This window comes from Drosophila sulfurigaster, chromosome X, assembly GCF_023558435.1.
Source record: "Drosophila sulfurigaster albostrigata strain 15112-1811.04 chromosome X, ASM2355843v2, whole genome shotgun sequence".
Taxonomy (NCBI): Eukaryota; Metazoa; Arthropoda; class Insecta; order Diptera; family Drosophilidae; genus Drosophila; species Drosophila sulfurigaster.
This window is the reverse complement of record NC_084885.1, coordinates 28,309,359-28,326,238: the sequence shown is the minus strand read 5'-3', so window position 1 is coordinate 28,326,238 and position 16,880 is coordinate 28,309,359. Positions and strand designations below refer to the sequence as shown.

At 35.2% G+C, this 16,880-nt stretch overlaps 2 protein-coding genes across 5 annotated transcripts in view; one reads left to right on the top strand and one right to left on the bottom strand.

Annotated features, from left to right (window-relative positions):
- LOC133847216 (nuclear pore complex protein Nup153) overlaps positions 1 to 16,880 on the bottom strand; it is a 184,394-nt gene that overhangs the window by 78,342 nt on the left and 89,172 nt on the right. The gene's annotated exons all lie outside the window — the stretch shown is intronic.
- LOC133847226 (tyramine beta-hydroxylase) overlaps positions 1 to 16,880 on the top strand; it is a 52,322-nt gene that overhangs the window by 24,014 nt on the left and 11,428 nt on the right. For 3 of the 4 annotated variants that reach the window (XM_062282124.1, XM_062282126.1, XM_062282125.1), the window contains exons 3-4: positions 1,906 to 1,932; positions 16,478 to 16,836. In XM_062282124.1, coding sequence (XP_062138108.1) covers positions 1,906 to 1,932; positions 16,478 to 16,836 — 386 coding nt within the window. The remainder of the gene's footprint in view (positions 1 to 1,905; positions 1,933 to 16,477; positions 16,837 to 16,880) is intronic. The other variant, XM_062282127.1, reaches the window with a different exon arrangement.

Here is a 16,880-nt window from a genome sequence, read left to right as displayed (position 1 = left end):
TTGATCTCTTTCTTTAAATAAAACCAAACAGATTTACAATAAACGAACACAATTCATGAAGAAAACAATGTTGGAAATTAAATTGAGCAAAAGAACTAGTTCACTGATCCAATATGAACGTAGTTATTAAGTTATTCAGCAAAATGGAACAATGTTTACCTAATCTATAATTATTTAGTTTTTCATTGCTTTTGAGCTAAGAACTTTGAAATACATTAAAGAGTTAAACGAACTTTAAAATTCAGCAAAAATTACTTTAAATGCTTTATACCAAAGCTATTTATCGCCAAATCGCATTAATGTTTTGAGGAGCTTTTATCAAATTACTCCAATTTTTGTTGTATCAGTTAGCAGATTTTCCAGCTGTCATTCGTAGTTTTTGTTTTTATGAATTTTGTTTTGCCATTTCAAATGGTAAACCTAATCCTCTTCTGCATGCAGAGCTTGATGGAATACTAAAAGCCGAAATTCACTCAAATTATGCGGATTTCAAATTGACAAAATAAAAACGGAAAAACAAGTGTGGGGAGGGGGTAGGAAAGAGAGAGAGAGAGAGAAACTGAAATATCTCGTCGTCAAATTGTTGTTGCAAATAGTAGTTTCAATTTGTCATGCAAATTTTGACGCGACGCTTTTTATGACCGCGACTGTATGCAAATATGCAACAAACAAAAAAAAAAAAAAAGGAAGAAAAAAAAGTGTATCACAGATACAATATAAACAACACACATGCAGATGGGTAGCTACATTTCATTTCATTTAATTTAGTTACATTTCTACATTTGTATTTTTCTTGCATTTTTATTTTAATTTTACAAATTTATATTCCATTTTCATTTTCATTTTTCACCATGTTTTGCTCTCTGCAGTTTCCCCAAGTGGTTACCGCAAATGGCGGACCGAAGTGTATGTGTGTGTGCTGGGTGTATGTGTGTGTGTGTGTGTGTGGGCTGGTATGGGTTTTTGCTGCATTAGCACAAAAGCTGCTGTTGCCTGAAATAATTCAAGCAAAACGAGCGACGACGGGGCAGCTGAAACCGGCCTCTGATGCCGCCTGAATGCAAAGTGTCGCTGACTTTCATATGCACAAAGAACAACACTACAACAACAGCAACAACAACAACAACAACTGCAACAACAACAGCAACAACTACTCAGCGGGTTAAATGGGTGCAGCTACACTCACAGAAAATACTAAGAGGATTCTACATTCTCAAATGGCAACTAAATTTCTTGAGCACATTCAAGAGCTGCGCGTTTCATTTACACCAAACATTTTTGGTGTTTTATTTGCCTGGTCAGCAGAATTTTGTGTACTGGAAAGCTTTTAATTAAACTATTTTGGCGACAATTTTCATTTAATTCTTTAATTCGAAGTTCCATTGTTTAATATACGACAGTTAAGCAGCGAGTATTTTTTGTGTTGATGATGTTAGAATAGTCTTGAAATCTCAGAGTATATAAATTTACTCAAACTTGTTTATTTTGCTATCATTTTTTCTTTGTATTACAAATTTTATGTTTAAGTATTATATATTAGGTTGTTTGGTAATGACATATCGGTTTCTTTATTGATTTTTGACGACGATTTTAACAGAGTTAGCATTGTCCGATTTAAGTGTTATGTGTACCGTTGTCTTCGATGATTTATTTATTTATTCTTATATATTTTATAATTATATAAATTATTACGTTTATATCATTTTTTATTATAATATTTATCACATATTTTATTATATTATTTTTCTTATTATTATTATGTATATATGTATGTTTATTCTTTTCATTATAATGAATTTTATTATATTATTGTTGTCTTTCTTTCTATTTTCATTTTGTGTGTTCTTTTAAATTTAATTTGTTTCTGTTTTAAATCTAATTTTATGTTCTTTCTTTTAATTTTAGTTAACAAGTCGGAGCACATTTTCTTTGGTATGTAACAAATCATTTTCTATTCAAATTGTTTTTGTGGTTTACCAACGAGCTTTAATTTTGCTTGGAGGGTTTTGTTTTTAAATTTGACTACAAAGGTTCTGCCAGAAATGTGTAATTACTATGAAAATTGAGCGATAATTGTTGACTTATTTAATCGTAGGATCTTTTAAGGTTGGAAAATGAAATAATGATAGTTGATTTTTTAACTTGGTCAATCTATTATTTGAAGAAATTTAATAATGCTTGTTAGTTCTATTTGAGGGAAAAAATGGGAACTCACAAAATAATAATTATATGAAAAGGTGTGTTTGTAGATAAATTCTATGCTATACGAGGCCTACATATCATATATAGTATTTAGTATATTTATTTACTGTATATTTTGACCTTTTCTCGTAGTTCACACTTTCGTATAGGTAATATACATACATAAGTATGTTGTTCTTTTCGTTTACGAATATTAAAAGTACATATATTCTATTCTACTTTATGTAGTATTCAGTATATTTATATACTGCATATTGGGCAAGACTTTTACACATAGTTCACGCTTCGTTTCGTTTGTTTGTTTAAGAATATGGAAATAGAAAAGTTTATATATTATATTCTATATGAGACCTACATATACTATACTATTTATAATAATTAGTATATTTATATACTGTATTTTGTGCAATAGCTTTTCACATAGTTCACGCTTCGTTTCGTCTAGTTACGGTACATAAGTGAGTGTTTTTTCTGTTTGTTTAAGAATATAGAAATAGCAAGTGGAGAGGGAATGTGGTCAGTGTTTTCGCTGAGTGTATCAGAGGCAGCTAGCTGCTGTCTCGCTGCTGTCACTTGTCAGCCTGTCTGTTTGTCTGTCTGTCTGTCTGTGCAGCCAGTGCCAAGTTTATGGGCCTTGTTGGTTGAAAAGCATCTTTGAGTTACTTTCCAGCCTATGCGACTGCTTAGCTCTTTCACCCGAACACACATACACAGAGTTGTCTGTCTCTCTCTCTCTCTCTATATGTGTGTGTGTGTGTGTGTGTGTGTGTGTGTTACTTTTGCCGCAGCAGCCGCCACACAATGTCATTAACCAAATGAATGGCTGACACTGCAGATTTGCTTGGTTGGTAGGTAAGTGGGCAGCATATATTCCATTCGGCTGAAGAAGGTGTGTTTGTGTGTGGGTGGTGGAGATGGGGGGAGAGAGGAGGCTATAGGTAGAGGGAGGGAGTGGAGTAAGGCGTCGTTTACTTGTGATTAAGTCGGTTGCCCGCAAAGCTATACTGGACCCCACGCACACACACACACACAGAGAGACTTGAGCTGTAGATTACCTAGCGGCTTGTGTGTGTCCTGTGACCTCAGCCAGAATTTCGACAAGTGTTTGGGCCGAGGACGACGTCGAGATGAGACTCAAAGGAATGTCAGAGTGATGACAACAACTTAATGGAAATAACTACACATTTATAAGTGACAACTTTGTTGTTGTTGTTCTTGTTGTTGTGCTATTCTCTCTCTCTTTCTAACTCTCTATCTGTGAGTGAGGGAGTCGCTGACTATAGCCTGGCCAGGAGCGTATAATTTATGGCCAAGGCGTGGCAGACAAATGGCCGGCATATGCAAGCCCAAGGAAGGCGGCGATACAAATTGAAGGTTGTGTGTGAAGGCGCTGAGCGTGAGAGAGATACACATGATGTTGGGGCTAAACACTTGGATGTTGGAGCTAGGAAATGGAGATACGCAGATAGACACGCATACACACGCACATCAGGGCAATAACTAACGGTAAATTAGTTTGCAAACAGAGTGAAAAAGGCAACTGGCAGATGAAACCTAATTTGGCCACGGCAACTCACACACACACACACATACATACACCGCACACACTTTCACACATCTGAAAAGGTTCCCACAAGGTGGTTGGGCCGAATCCAAGGGCAGAGCACAGCAGGATGGCAGGATAGCTGGATGGCAGGATAGCTGGGAAGGCTGGCCACGCGTGGCCAACAGACTGAAACACAAGCAAAAAGCAAATGAAACCATACCAAAAACTGAACCTAGCCGAACCGAACCGAACCGAACCGAAGCGAACCAAAACTAAACCAAGCGACGAACCACCAAACAGATCTGAACAAACGGACCGCATCAGCAACAGCATCAGCAGCATCAGCAAACAATTTAACTTGCCAAATATTTATTTGTGTGCCACAGCCGACAAAAATGCCCAAAAGTGTTTCTCTGCTTCCTACACTTGAGCATATAATGAATAGCTAAGCGAACTTTCGCTGTCAGCAGCAATCGCTTTAATAGCTCCATAGTGATTTAGCTAAACCGGTTCGAAATTTGTTTCATTAACAGAAAACTAGAGTAGAACATTTTGTCAACACATTGTGTAATGAACAATTTTCAAGCTATTGAAAACCTATTTGAAAGCAACTTTTCATTTCAGTGGAGTAACACTTGCGAACCGGTTCAGGGGCTTAGGAAAAATGTATTGGCAACTTTTCGGGAATCTAAATTATAGTTGGAGTAGTCAAAGTATAGTAGAATAATATTTGCAAATATAAAGTACAGTTTTCATAGCTGATTTTGATGAACCGGTTCAGCATAGCACAATTTACTCAAATAACAGTTGAAAACTATCACTGCAAACTGTAGTAGAACATTTTCGTAAGTGCTTGTTAAACATTTTATGATTAATTCCTAATTGCAACCATCTAACACTGAACCAATTAGCGAACCGGTACAGGAATTTTGCTCCATTAACAGTTGTAAAATGTAAAAAAGTAAAATGATTTAATCGATTTATGAACAATTATTCCTAATTGCAACAATCTAACTCTGAATAAATTTGGGAACCGGTTCACGAAACTAAAATAAAGAGGCAATTTTTTATTTTCGACTTTTTTCCTCTACTTTCCTCCACTTGCAACTCAGATTGAACTAGTATTTGCTAACCTTTAGCAGCAGCAAATGTTGTTATACAAATTTAGAACATTCAGTTGGTAAAATATATAGAAACTTTCTCATTGACTTCTGTTCTTTACTGCTTATTCTGATTACTGTTTTTGAGAATCGTTTAACCGATTTTCAACGTCAACTTTTTTCGAAATGAATATTGCAATTCTTTTTGTCGAAATCAAGTCTGACAATTTCGTGTGGTATGTGAAAAGTTGCTATTTAGTTGCTATTTGCTTTGAGCATTTGTGCTGCCCGATTTTAATCGCTTCAACTACATACTTTTCGTGGTTTGCAGCAGCAACGGGAACCACATTATGTATTATTAAATCAATTACGAGCCGACGCAACGTTTGAAGCAAAACTATTTTTGCATACGAAATCGGCTTAAAATCTGGAAAACATTTTCACACAACGCATTCTTGCTCTTCAGTAAAGTAGTTGAATGTTTTTGTGCGACGACTTTAATGAAAAGTTGTGCAAAATTGATATTGTGTGACAAAGCGATATCGATGCCGATGCCGATGTCGTCGCAGCGTTACACAACACTGGCTCTGGTGTTGTACACGTTTAAAGTTGTGTGTGATTTATGCCAGTTGCTGGTTGGATGCGGGATGGAGGATGAAGGATGGAGAGAGGATGCTTGTTAGCGTCGACATCAAATTTCAAAATAAAAAGCACGGCGCACACAAACATTTCGAGTCCTTGGCACACACACACACACGCACACACACAGCTTACCCAACTCCCAAACAACAACTGGCATCTCTACTCCTCACTCCTCTCTCTCTTTGGTCTCTGTTCTCTGGCAAACCAAACGAATCGCACACGCTGTGAACTTGTTTTTTATCAATTTGGTTTCGGGCTGCGGTTTTTGGCCAGCCTACGTTTCTACAATCCACATTTTTGGGCCTCAGCGTGGCCACAAGCCGCTGGTTTGCTTTCGTTTCTTTTTTTTCTCGATTTTTTTTTTTTGCTTTGTTTTTGTTGTTGCCCAACACTACACACATGTGTTGGTCGGTTGGCCACACCGCATGAGACGCCCCCCCCCCGTTGACGTCGCATCGACTGCTGTGCGTGGTCAGCTTTATTAGGTTGGGTTCGAGGCTTCGAGGGCAGTTTTTGGGCTTCCTGCCGTTTCGCGTGTGCCTTTTAATTTATTTATCACTGGAACCAGAGCCACAGCCACCGCCACCGCCAACGCCACAGCAACCGCTAGAAGCCACCACAACTGTCGGCCATTTGGCTGGCTGTGTCCTGGCAATTTGCTGGCTCTTGTTTATGCAGGACACTGCGACATTTAGCAGCATGGCGGCGTCACGTTAACCTGCAACTGCAAGCGCTCACTTTTATGGCTCTACGCACATTTGCCTCTTTCCTCTTTCCTCTCTCCTCCCTCATCCCTCTCCCAACTCTCTCCCTTTTAGTCTCTCTGCAAATCGATTGAGATTTTTGCCAAATCTTTCTTCTACACACAAAGTACTATTCAACGTGTTAAGGCCTCAATCATGTAGTCAATTTAGCAAAGGCAAAAAAAAATAGAATAGAATCTGGTCACACTGGCGTTGAGCTAAAAGGCATAAGCTAGCTTAGAGCTCAAGCTTCTTCGCTGCTCCTCTTTCAAGTTTCATTCGCCGTCGCCGTCTGCTGTTGTGTTATTAGTTTCCTTTGTGTGCTGCACTTCTCTTTTCCACTTCTCTTCTCTGCATATTACTTTTGCGTCTCGCTCTTGCTCGTTGTACTTTTTGGCATATTATTGCATCATAACTTCTCGCTTCGATGCACATTATTGCGGCTTTTCGTCTCGCCTGCTTTGTAGTCGTCTCTCTCTCTCTCTCTGTCTTTAACAGCTTGCGGATTTCACGCTTATCTGATGATAATATTCCGATTCTAACTTATCGCTTTGACAAGTTGTGACGTAATAAGTTTTAATGCTTTGCAACGTAATTAATTTCACGATATTTCTTTTTGCTTTAATTGTCAGAACTTTTCTCTTTGATTATGACTTTGCTTTTGGTCCTTTTCGTTTTAAATTAAAGTTGAAACAAAGAGTGTTTGATTTTCTTTAATTTCGATTTTTATTTATTGTAGTATTTCATTTTTAACAATTTATTCGAATTTGATTTATTGTAGTATTTTATACCATTTTTTTAATTTTTTTCTGATTCTCTCTTCCAATTTGTTTTGTTTTCGTTTCTTCTTTTATTACGCTTCATATTTATTGTAGTATTTAATAGCATTCCTTTAATTTTTTCTAATTTTCTCTTCGAATTATTTTTGTTTTCTTTTTCTATGTTACTCGTATTACGATTTTTATTTAGTGTAGCATTTAATTATTTATAATTTTTTCTGATGGTCTCTTCGAATGTGTTTTGTTTTCCTTTCATTTGCTAAAAATATAATATTGACAATACACTTTTTTCAATTGCAATTTCACTTTTATTTGATTTGATTCTCATCTTGGTGATTCTTAACCTATTTTTCTGTCTTATTGTGCTGCTGCCACTCGATTCTAATTCATTTCGCATTTGACATCTTCGAGAGCACCACGAGATATTTGTCGAATAACTTCTCGTTAAGCTTCTCCGTCGCTATCTGCGCTATCTTCTCTTTCTCTCTCTCTCTCTCTCTCTCTCTCTCTCTCTCTCTCTCTCTCTCTCTCTCTCTATCTTTCTCTTATTGCAGGAACTCAATATGCATTGACTGCCATTTGCTACAAGCATATACATTTTTTTCTACTCGTTATTTATTGACTCGAGCGTCGCCATTATTCACAAATGTCAACGTAAGTTGAATGTAAGCAGCAATTGGGTAACGGAGGGGGAAAGGAGGAGAGGGGAAGTTGCTTGGTTGCGAAAGCACTTTGCGCTGCAATTACATTAACCTGGTCAAGAATAAGTGCCATAATAATGCAAAACGTGAGCTCATTTCGGCCATAGCCAGTCCATCAAAGTGCCAACAGATTTCTAATAAATAAATAACGGAATAACTCAGATGTGATGAGCTATGAGATACTCACTAAAATATACCAACTTAATATACCAAAAAAGTTATCAAAAGTTATATTTGGTATGCTAACCTTTGAAATTTTAAAACATTTATTTGCAATTAATTATAAATGAAGTTATAGCAAGTTATAGGTAAATAAAAATTCGAATTCTCTAAATTTCTCACTACCTACTCGCAACAAATAATCATTGAAACAAATACTAATATATATCAAATGTTCTATTTGGTATGCAATCAACTATATAGGAAAGTTTTAGCTAAATAATAAATTTAAGTTGTCTAAAAGTGAGCTCGCATTAAATTTCAGATTATATGTTTAAAGATAACTATCTGATATGATATTATTTTCAGTAGAGTGCGAAAGCATCGCCTCACTTATAAACTAATCGTAATAACAATTAGAAAAGAACAAATGTTTAGGCTTTACTGAATTGAGAAAGATAGTTTTTCAACTTAGCAAGAAATAGTCCAAACTTTCGTTCTGATAAATAAATACTGCAAAAGTTTTATTATTATTATTTTGTTGAAACAACGATTAAAATTTCTTAGTGATTAAATTTAACTAAATTATTATGCTGAACTGATTGTAGGATCTACATCAAAATAGTGTTAAAATTTTGTAGTTGTTACGCTTTTATTTGCTGAGATCCAGCTGTTTAAACGGATGGACAGACAGAACGACAGAAAGTAGTTGTCGCTTGAATGTAATTTAGTTTCTGAGATCTAGCTGTTAGACAGAAGAACAAACCGTAGTTCTTGCTTTTATTGCATAATATAACATCATATATTACTATAATTGAATTTCGATTGGCACATAAATTATTATACACTTCCACTCGAAAAGCAAAAGGAGTATAATAAGCTACTAAATGCTCGACGGATTTGTAGCGGGTATATAAAGCAAAGCGCAGGCGATAAATCTTCAAAAATTTATGGAGTCATGGTGAAACCACAACGAAAGCAGCAAAATTTTGTACAAATATTTGTCTCAATCAAAGCAAGACAAGAAAGAGAAGAGTGCGACTAAGAGTGTGTGAAAGAGAGTGTTCTATGCGAGTGTGTGTGTGTGTGTGTGTGTTTGTGTGGGAAATTGTCGTCTTCCATTTCATAACTCAATGTGACAGGAAGCGGACAACAGGGCAGTCAATTTCTATTAAATCGACTGACCAAAAAAACAGGACCAAAAAAAAAAAAAAAGAAAAGCAGAAATGGAGCAAAAGAACAACTCAACTGCGGACAAGGCAATCGAACTACTGATACAGATTGAAAGATTGAGGCGAATAGAAAAGGGCAATGGGGATGCAATGAGGTAGACACTGGACACTGGACGCAGGACACGTCGCACTCAACTGAACTGAACACGGTGAAGGAGGAGGAGGGGTAAGCAATTGAGGATTTGTGCAACTAACGGTTAGAATAATGACATCACAGTCGGACTTACAGCAATGCCAACTGCTGCTTTAGCAATATTAAAAAATATTTTTAAGTCCGTCCCCTTATTGAACTGAGAAGTGGAGAAGTGCCTTCGTATGCAGCGTATAATAAGAAAAATTCCTGTGCGCTTTGGCATTCGGGGGTGCTCAACTCATCATCATTATGCTGGTCATCATCATCAGCAGCAGCAGCAGAAGCAGCATCGCAACGAATTCTCGTCATCGTCAACCAAAATGCGAACCAAGTCATCGTCATCGTCATCGTCGTCGTTGTGTCGTCTTCAGTTTTTTTTGCGAAAGGAAAAAAACGTTAAACTATGCGCTGGCTCTTTACGCCAAGCCATGCACGTATCAAGCAGCAGCAGCTTTCAGATTTCCTCCGCTTTTCCGAAGCACTCCTCTTACTCAAAGCCAAAGCTGAGCCGTCAAAATGCCATTTCAAGTTCAGCAAAGGAAAAGAACAACTTTTTCGCCATGCGTTTTCCTTTCTCTTTTATACCCGCTACCTATTGAGTAGAAGGGTATTATAGCTTTGGGTTTGCAGGAAATGTATATAATAAGAAGATGTTATTTCCGACAGCATATAGTATAGTATATAACATATATTAGATCAGCGAGACGATATAACCAAATTCGTCTGTCTGTCTGTCCGTCTGTCCGCATAAACACCTACATCTCTGAGATTATAAGTGATAGAGCTATATTTTTTTTTTAATCGACAGCACTTGTAATTTTTGCCATTGTTTTCGTTAAACATCTTTTTTTGCCGCTCCCACTTCCGCCTCCGCAAAGCAAGCGTAACATTGAAACCAAAATCACTTTGATCGTATAAAAATTGTAAAAGTTTTTTAACAACTAACTTTATACGACAATTTGGTATATTCTGTACTCTGTGGTATATTTAAAATATATATAGCAAATATAGTCTTCGGCATCTTTAAGGATTTTTAGAATATCAATTTAGTATTTTTTCAGTATACAAATTATTGAAATTGTTTAACAAAAAAATGTTATATGACAATCTGGTATATTCCGTACCAAATATAGCCTTTAATATCGTTTAGTGTTTTTTCAGTATATTCATTTTGCATTTTGTCCATAAAATTGTAGAAGTAATTTAACAAATTATTTTTTATGACAATCTAGTATTTTAAATGTTATAGTATTTCGATATATCAAACGTAGCATATTTTAGTATTTTCAGTATATTAATTCGGTATATTTTAGTATTTTCAGTATATTAATTTGGTATATTTTAGTATTTTCAGTATATTAATTCGGTATATTTTAGTATTTTCAGTATATTAATTCGGTATATTTTAGAAATCATATGTTATGAAAATGCGTTACGGGTATGTCACAGTTGGGCACACTTGACTACAGCTTTTAAACTTGTATTTTTTTTTTTTCGTTGTCGTCGATTATTGTATTCTTCTTTTTAATTTTTTTTATTGGGATCACACAACAGTGAAGCGACGGCGGCGGCGGCGCAGTCAAGCAAATGCAATAAACTCCGGACAAGTTTATTAAATTTACAGTTATGTGTGCAATGCATTGTTGCTGTTGTCTGCAGACACACACACACAGACACACACATACACACATAGAAAGTTGTGTGTTGTTGGGACGGCTGCTTAAATTGCCCGACGGGCTTAAAAGCTGTTAAGTGTGAATGAAAATGCAATTGAAAAGTTGAGACAAAGCAATCGACCAATTGAATAGGCATCAGAGGAGTAGAGAGAGAGAGAGAGAGAGGAGGAAGGTGAGGTGAGGTGTACTATAAACATACCCAACATGTATATGTTCGTCTATATGTATCTGTGTTAGCAATGCCAATTTGCTCTGGCCGCATAGTTTTTGGGGTTAGGCATTTTGTGCAGCAGCGCTGAAAAGTAGGCAACACAAATCGAATTTCAACAAAATTAAAACTTTCTCGATGTGCCTTGAATGCTGAATGATGCCAGCCTCTCGCTATCTCTCTCCAGCTCTCTTTCTGTCTCTCTCTCTTTCAACATTTACTTTCAAAGTCGATGTGTGAGTGTGAGAGTGTGTGTGTGTAGCTATGTCAAGCCAAGATTAAGCAACTCAAATGCTTAGATTTCATTTAAAAGATAGTTAAGACATAGACAGACAAAGACTGTCCGTTGGGTTTTGTCAGCGTCAGCTGAAAAGTAGGCAGCATTTAATTTAAAACTCAATTTCATGCTCACATTTGAATGATAAACACGAAAATTCAGTTAGTTCTAACTCGGTCTGTCTGTCGACTGTAGAATATGGAATATAAAATACCCTTAGTTGAATTGTGTTTGCTAGAGTTTTGCAAATTTAGTTTTCACAAGTTAAACACACATGCATTTGGGTGAAATTGGTAAAACTTTACAAAGTACAAATTTAACATCAATTTGATATATTTAATTATGCAAAATAATTCAATACACTCATAAAAGTGGGATTATTTAGTAATTAATAGACTAATTAGTATATTTTTGTAATGTCTATTAATAGTATTTAGTAAATATTTGTAAATGTGATAGCAATTAGCATATTTTAATGAATGTGATAGCATATTTAGTATAATGTATGTATATATAGTATAATTTTGTGTATGCAATTAATAGACTAATTAATAGATTTTAGTTATTGTGATAGTGATTAGTGTATTTTTGTGAATGTATTATGTATTCAGTATTTTTTGCGAGTATGCTAGTAGTTTTGTAAATGTAATTAATACACTATTCGGTATATATATCTGATGTGATAGCATGCACAGTATATTTTTGTGTATGTAATCAATATACCAATTAGTATATTTTTGTGAGTGTAGTATACACAGTATATTTTTTGTAAATGCAATTAATTTACGACTATTTAGTATTGTGTGTATTAATGTAATAGTATTTAGTATATTTTTGTAAATGTGAAAGTATATACTATATAGTATATTTTTGCGAATGTAATTAATATACTAATTATATTAATTTTGTGATTGTGATAGTATTTAGAATATATTTGTAAATGAAATTAATATACTAATTATTAAATGTTTAGTATAAACAGTATATTTTTCTGAATATATGCAGTATATCCAGTATATTTTTGCGAATGTAATACTATAAGACTACTTAGTATATTTGTGTGAATGCGAAATCTACCAATCGACTTTGAATATGCTTTTAATTTCACACATTTTGCGTAGCTACAATGTTTGGACATGTTAATCTCGATCTCTGTTCGCGACATGCTGCCATTCAAAACGACTTTGACATTTGATTATGGAAATTATTCGAATTTATTATTCACAATGTGCGAGAGAATATTACGTTTTAGTTTTAACGGCAAAAGCCAGCAGCTAATTCAGAATGAGATTGACTGCCATACATATATGTTATGGTGTAGGAATATGGAGAAGTATTCCCGCTCTGAATGCACACGGTGCGGTTGGTATTTATTCATTTATTCATACGCTAAGCGAATTTGTTGCCATTTTACAAATGGTAAACGGCGAAACTGAACAATGAGTGCAATTTGTTGTTTATTACCGCCGTCGTTGCTATTTCCACTTGAGAGCACGACAACATTCACTAGTATGGAAATGATGGCAGCGCGGAAAGGGGGCAACAAGCAACAAAAAAAAGCTGAACAAATTTCATTTCTTCCTTTTTTCACCCTTTCTCCCCCGGCTTTTCCTTTCTTCTTTTTTTTTTTTTTTTTTTGGTGTGTGTTTGTGGATTGCAGAACAAACAGAGAAAAGGAGATGGCGCGGACAACGTTTGGGAATGATATATGTGAGTGCTTGTTGCGAGTGAAGAGTGTAGAGAGTGAGTGTATGGTGAGTGTAGAGAGTGTGTTTGCTGCTAGACATATGTAGGATAACAAATCAATTTTAGTATCGACACAAGTGAAACTCTCCGTGGAGTTGGCTTACCTTGCATTTAACTCTTTGGGGCATATTACTTCCGCTGTGGCTGTGGCAAGTCTAGCAACTTGCCACACACACACGATGCCGAAAATTCATCAACGCAATAGGAATGCCATGGACAACAGAGTCAACACAGTTTTCTTTCTTTCTTTTTTTTTTGTTCTCTCTCCTCTCTTCTCCTTTTCCCTCTTTTGCTCTGTCTGCCCATTTCTCGTTCGCTGTTGTTTGTCTCGCTGGATATCTCAACCAAAACTCAATGCTCGATGAAAAACCCACGAATCGCTGTCACTTTTGATTGTAATCGAGTGTTTCTACCGTCGCTTTTCGTTCGACATGTAACTCGTTTTCCAACGCTACACTGCGAGAAATCAACAATTTATAAATATGCAAATTATTGAATCACTTCTATGAAAAATCGAAATAGTTTCGACTTTCAACAAACTTTAATGTGCTTAAATGATGAAAACTGGTTAACAATTTATTTACCATTTTGCGTATTTTTTTTAAAAAAAGAGAATCTATATTTGATACTTTTTTTTTAATATTTTCAATTCTCGATTTTCAATTCTGTTTTTCAACAAAAAAGATGTCAAAAAACTATTAAAAAATAAATATTAATTCCTCTCTTCATTTCACATCTGAAATTTAAAGATAAATATTAAATCATTTATCGTTTTCAAAGAGTATTTTAATATTTATTTTTTAATAGTTGTTTTTTTTTTTTTACATATTTTTTGTTGACAAATCAAGTATTGAAAGATGTGAGATATCAATGTGGATTATCGTAAACATATACTTACTTGATATACCAAAAAAATACTATAATATAAGAAACGCTATATTTTGTATATGGATACATATGTATATAATTAATTTTTCTCAATGTAGCTACTTCCTAAAAAGAATCCAAAAAAATATCCCAAAAAATACTACAAATATACTAGAGCCCTTCAATTTTGATATAGTACATATGTAGACATATAAATAATATCTCTGAATGAAGCTACCTCCTTAAAATATACCAATTTCATATACCACAAAATATACCAAACCCTATATTTTGTATACGAATTATCATAGATTTCTCTCAGTGTAGCTACTTCTACTCTGTCAAACAGTTTGATATACTTTTGCAAACTCTGCTACGTTCACACGATATCCTTGTGTGTGTGTGTGTGTGTCTGAGTGTGCAAGTGAGTGTGTGTGTGTGCGTGTGTATGTTGGTATATGTTTGCCAATTGGATTTGACATTTTATTGGGTTTTCTTTCTCGTTACTGCCGCTCCACTGACTGTCTGTTACCGACCTTCATTCCCACCTCCACCTTCTGCGACTTCTCTTACTTCACTTCTCCCCCGCGCTCTCTCTCTCTCTCTCTCACTCTTCTTCAGCACGTCCTGGGCTAGTCAAGCGCTTGTTGTAGTTGTAATTGATGTTCTGCTGCCTGGCCAAAGCCTTTGGTAACATAAATCTAATGACCTGGTCCTTGTACAGCGTCTACAGCTACTGCACTGGACATTTGGACAATCAAGGAAGCAAGAGAGAGAATGAGAGTGGGGAGAGGAGGGGAGGAGACTTTAGCGCTGTGGTTCGAAGAGCATAAGAAAGATAACATAGCTGAAAGATTGAATTGGTTTCTTTTTGCTTCTATTTTTGGTAATTAGTACGAAGGCAACTTGATTATCGCGTCATGTACTCAGAGAGAGAGAGAGAGAGCGAGAGAAAAGAACTGAACTCACAACTCGTAACTTGTAACTTGTAGTAACTGTAGACGTGCTCTAATTGCACTCATTAATTTGGAGCATGTCATAAAATGTGCCAGAGATAGCAGAGATACTAGTGGTATAACAGATAGTCAAATAGCAACTACAACTACAACTACAACAAACTCAACACAGCCAAGTCGAAAATCACTGAACCGAAATAATCAAAAGTTTCTGATGGAGCTGCAAGTGCAATTGCTCTTGTCTCATCCATACGCTCTCTGCTATGTATAACTTTGGCATTTCACTTTTCTACAACTAGCAAAAATGTTGAATAGCAGCGACTTTGCCTTGCGTTAGTCAATTTCATTGACATTGACAGGATATTTTATTGAAAAACCACCGAACGCGCACTCTAAGGAAGATGCGACTGAACTCCGACTCCGACAGACTGTCTGCGGGTGAAACATTGTTTTATTGCTCAAGGTGGATTCGATGTCGAAAGTCAGTTAACCTTTTGAGCTACGATGTTAACTGACACTTGAGATATTATTTTGCAAATAACCTATTTGAAATTTAAAGTGTTTTATTTTATCTTCACTTCTTCAACGCTTAATTGTGATAATCAAGAACTGGCCGACATTTTGTATTAAACTAGAATTAGTACCACAAGTTTTAGATTTGTTTATTACCTAACTCATAATATAAACCAAGTCTCAAGGAAGTTTTTTTTTTGTGGTTGCCGGAAAATTTAAGCTTTGTAATTAAATGATTGATTTCTTATCCTGAATTTAATGATTCTCCTTTCGAATTAAAGGATTTACAATAAATGTTATAGTAGATCGATATACCAAATATAGCATTTTGTGTACTTTAGAATTTTGCAGTATATAAATATGGTACATTTCAAGAATAATACTGCATTTTATATATTTCAGTATTTTTTGAAAATATATTAATATATTTGGCATATTTTAGTATTTTTCAATATATTAGTTAAAAATAGTTTAAATACATTTTAAGAATAATACTGTCTTTTATATATTATTCGGTATGTTTTGGTATTTTTAGTATATTAACTTAGTATATATTAAGCATAATAAGATATTCGGCCAAAAGCCTTTAGTATTTTAGTATTTGGTTTAGTATATTTTGAGAATAATGCTATAATGAAGACTAATATAGACTGTCTTTTATATATTATTCGGTATGTTTCGGTATTTTTAGTATACTAATTTAGTATATTTTAAGAATAATAAGATATTCGGCCAAAAGTCTTTAGTATTTTAGTATTTCATTCAGTATATTTTGAGAATAATGCTATAATGAAGACTAGTATATTTTAGTATTTAATTCAGTATATTAACTTAGTATATTTTAAGAAAAAAGCTAGCGGGTATGTCACAGTGTAGCACACTCGATTTCTTATTAGTTAATATTGTATTCCTTCCATTAACTAACAAACTTATGACTAGATTAAGTTGCTTTAAAGTTTGCATAAATATTAAAAATTCTTCAATCTTTCATCCACAGGTCTCTCGGATACCAAACTGCACGAGATCTATCTCGACGACAAGGAGATCAAGCTGAGCTGGATGGTCGATTGGTACAAGCAGGAGGTGCTCTTCCATTTGCAGAACGCATTCAACGAGCAGCATCGTTGGTTCTATTTGGGCTTCTCAAAGCGCGGCGGTCTCGCCGATGCGGACATTTGTTTCTTTGAGAATCAGAATGGCTTCTTCAATGTGGTCACCGACACCTACACCAGTCCGGATGGTCATTGGGTGCGCAAGGATTACCAGCAGGACTGCGAAGTCTTCAAAATGGATGAGTTCACCTTGGCTTTTAAACGCAAATTCGATACCTGTGATCCGCTCGATTTGCGGCTTCATGTGAGTGTTTACTTTTAGTTTAGTATTTCGTTTTTTTTCTGATT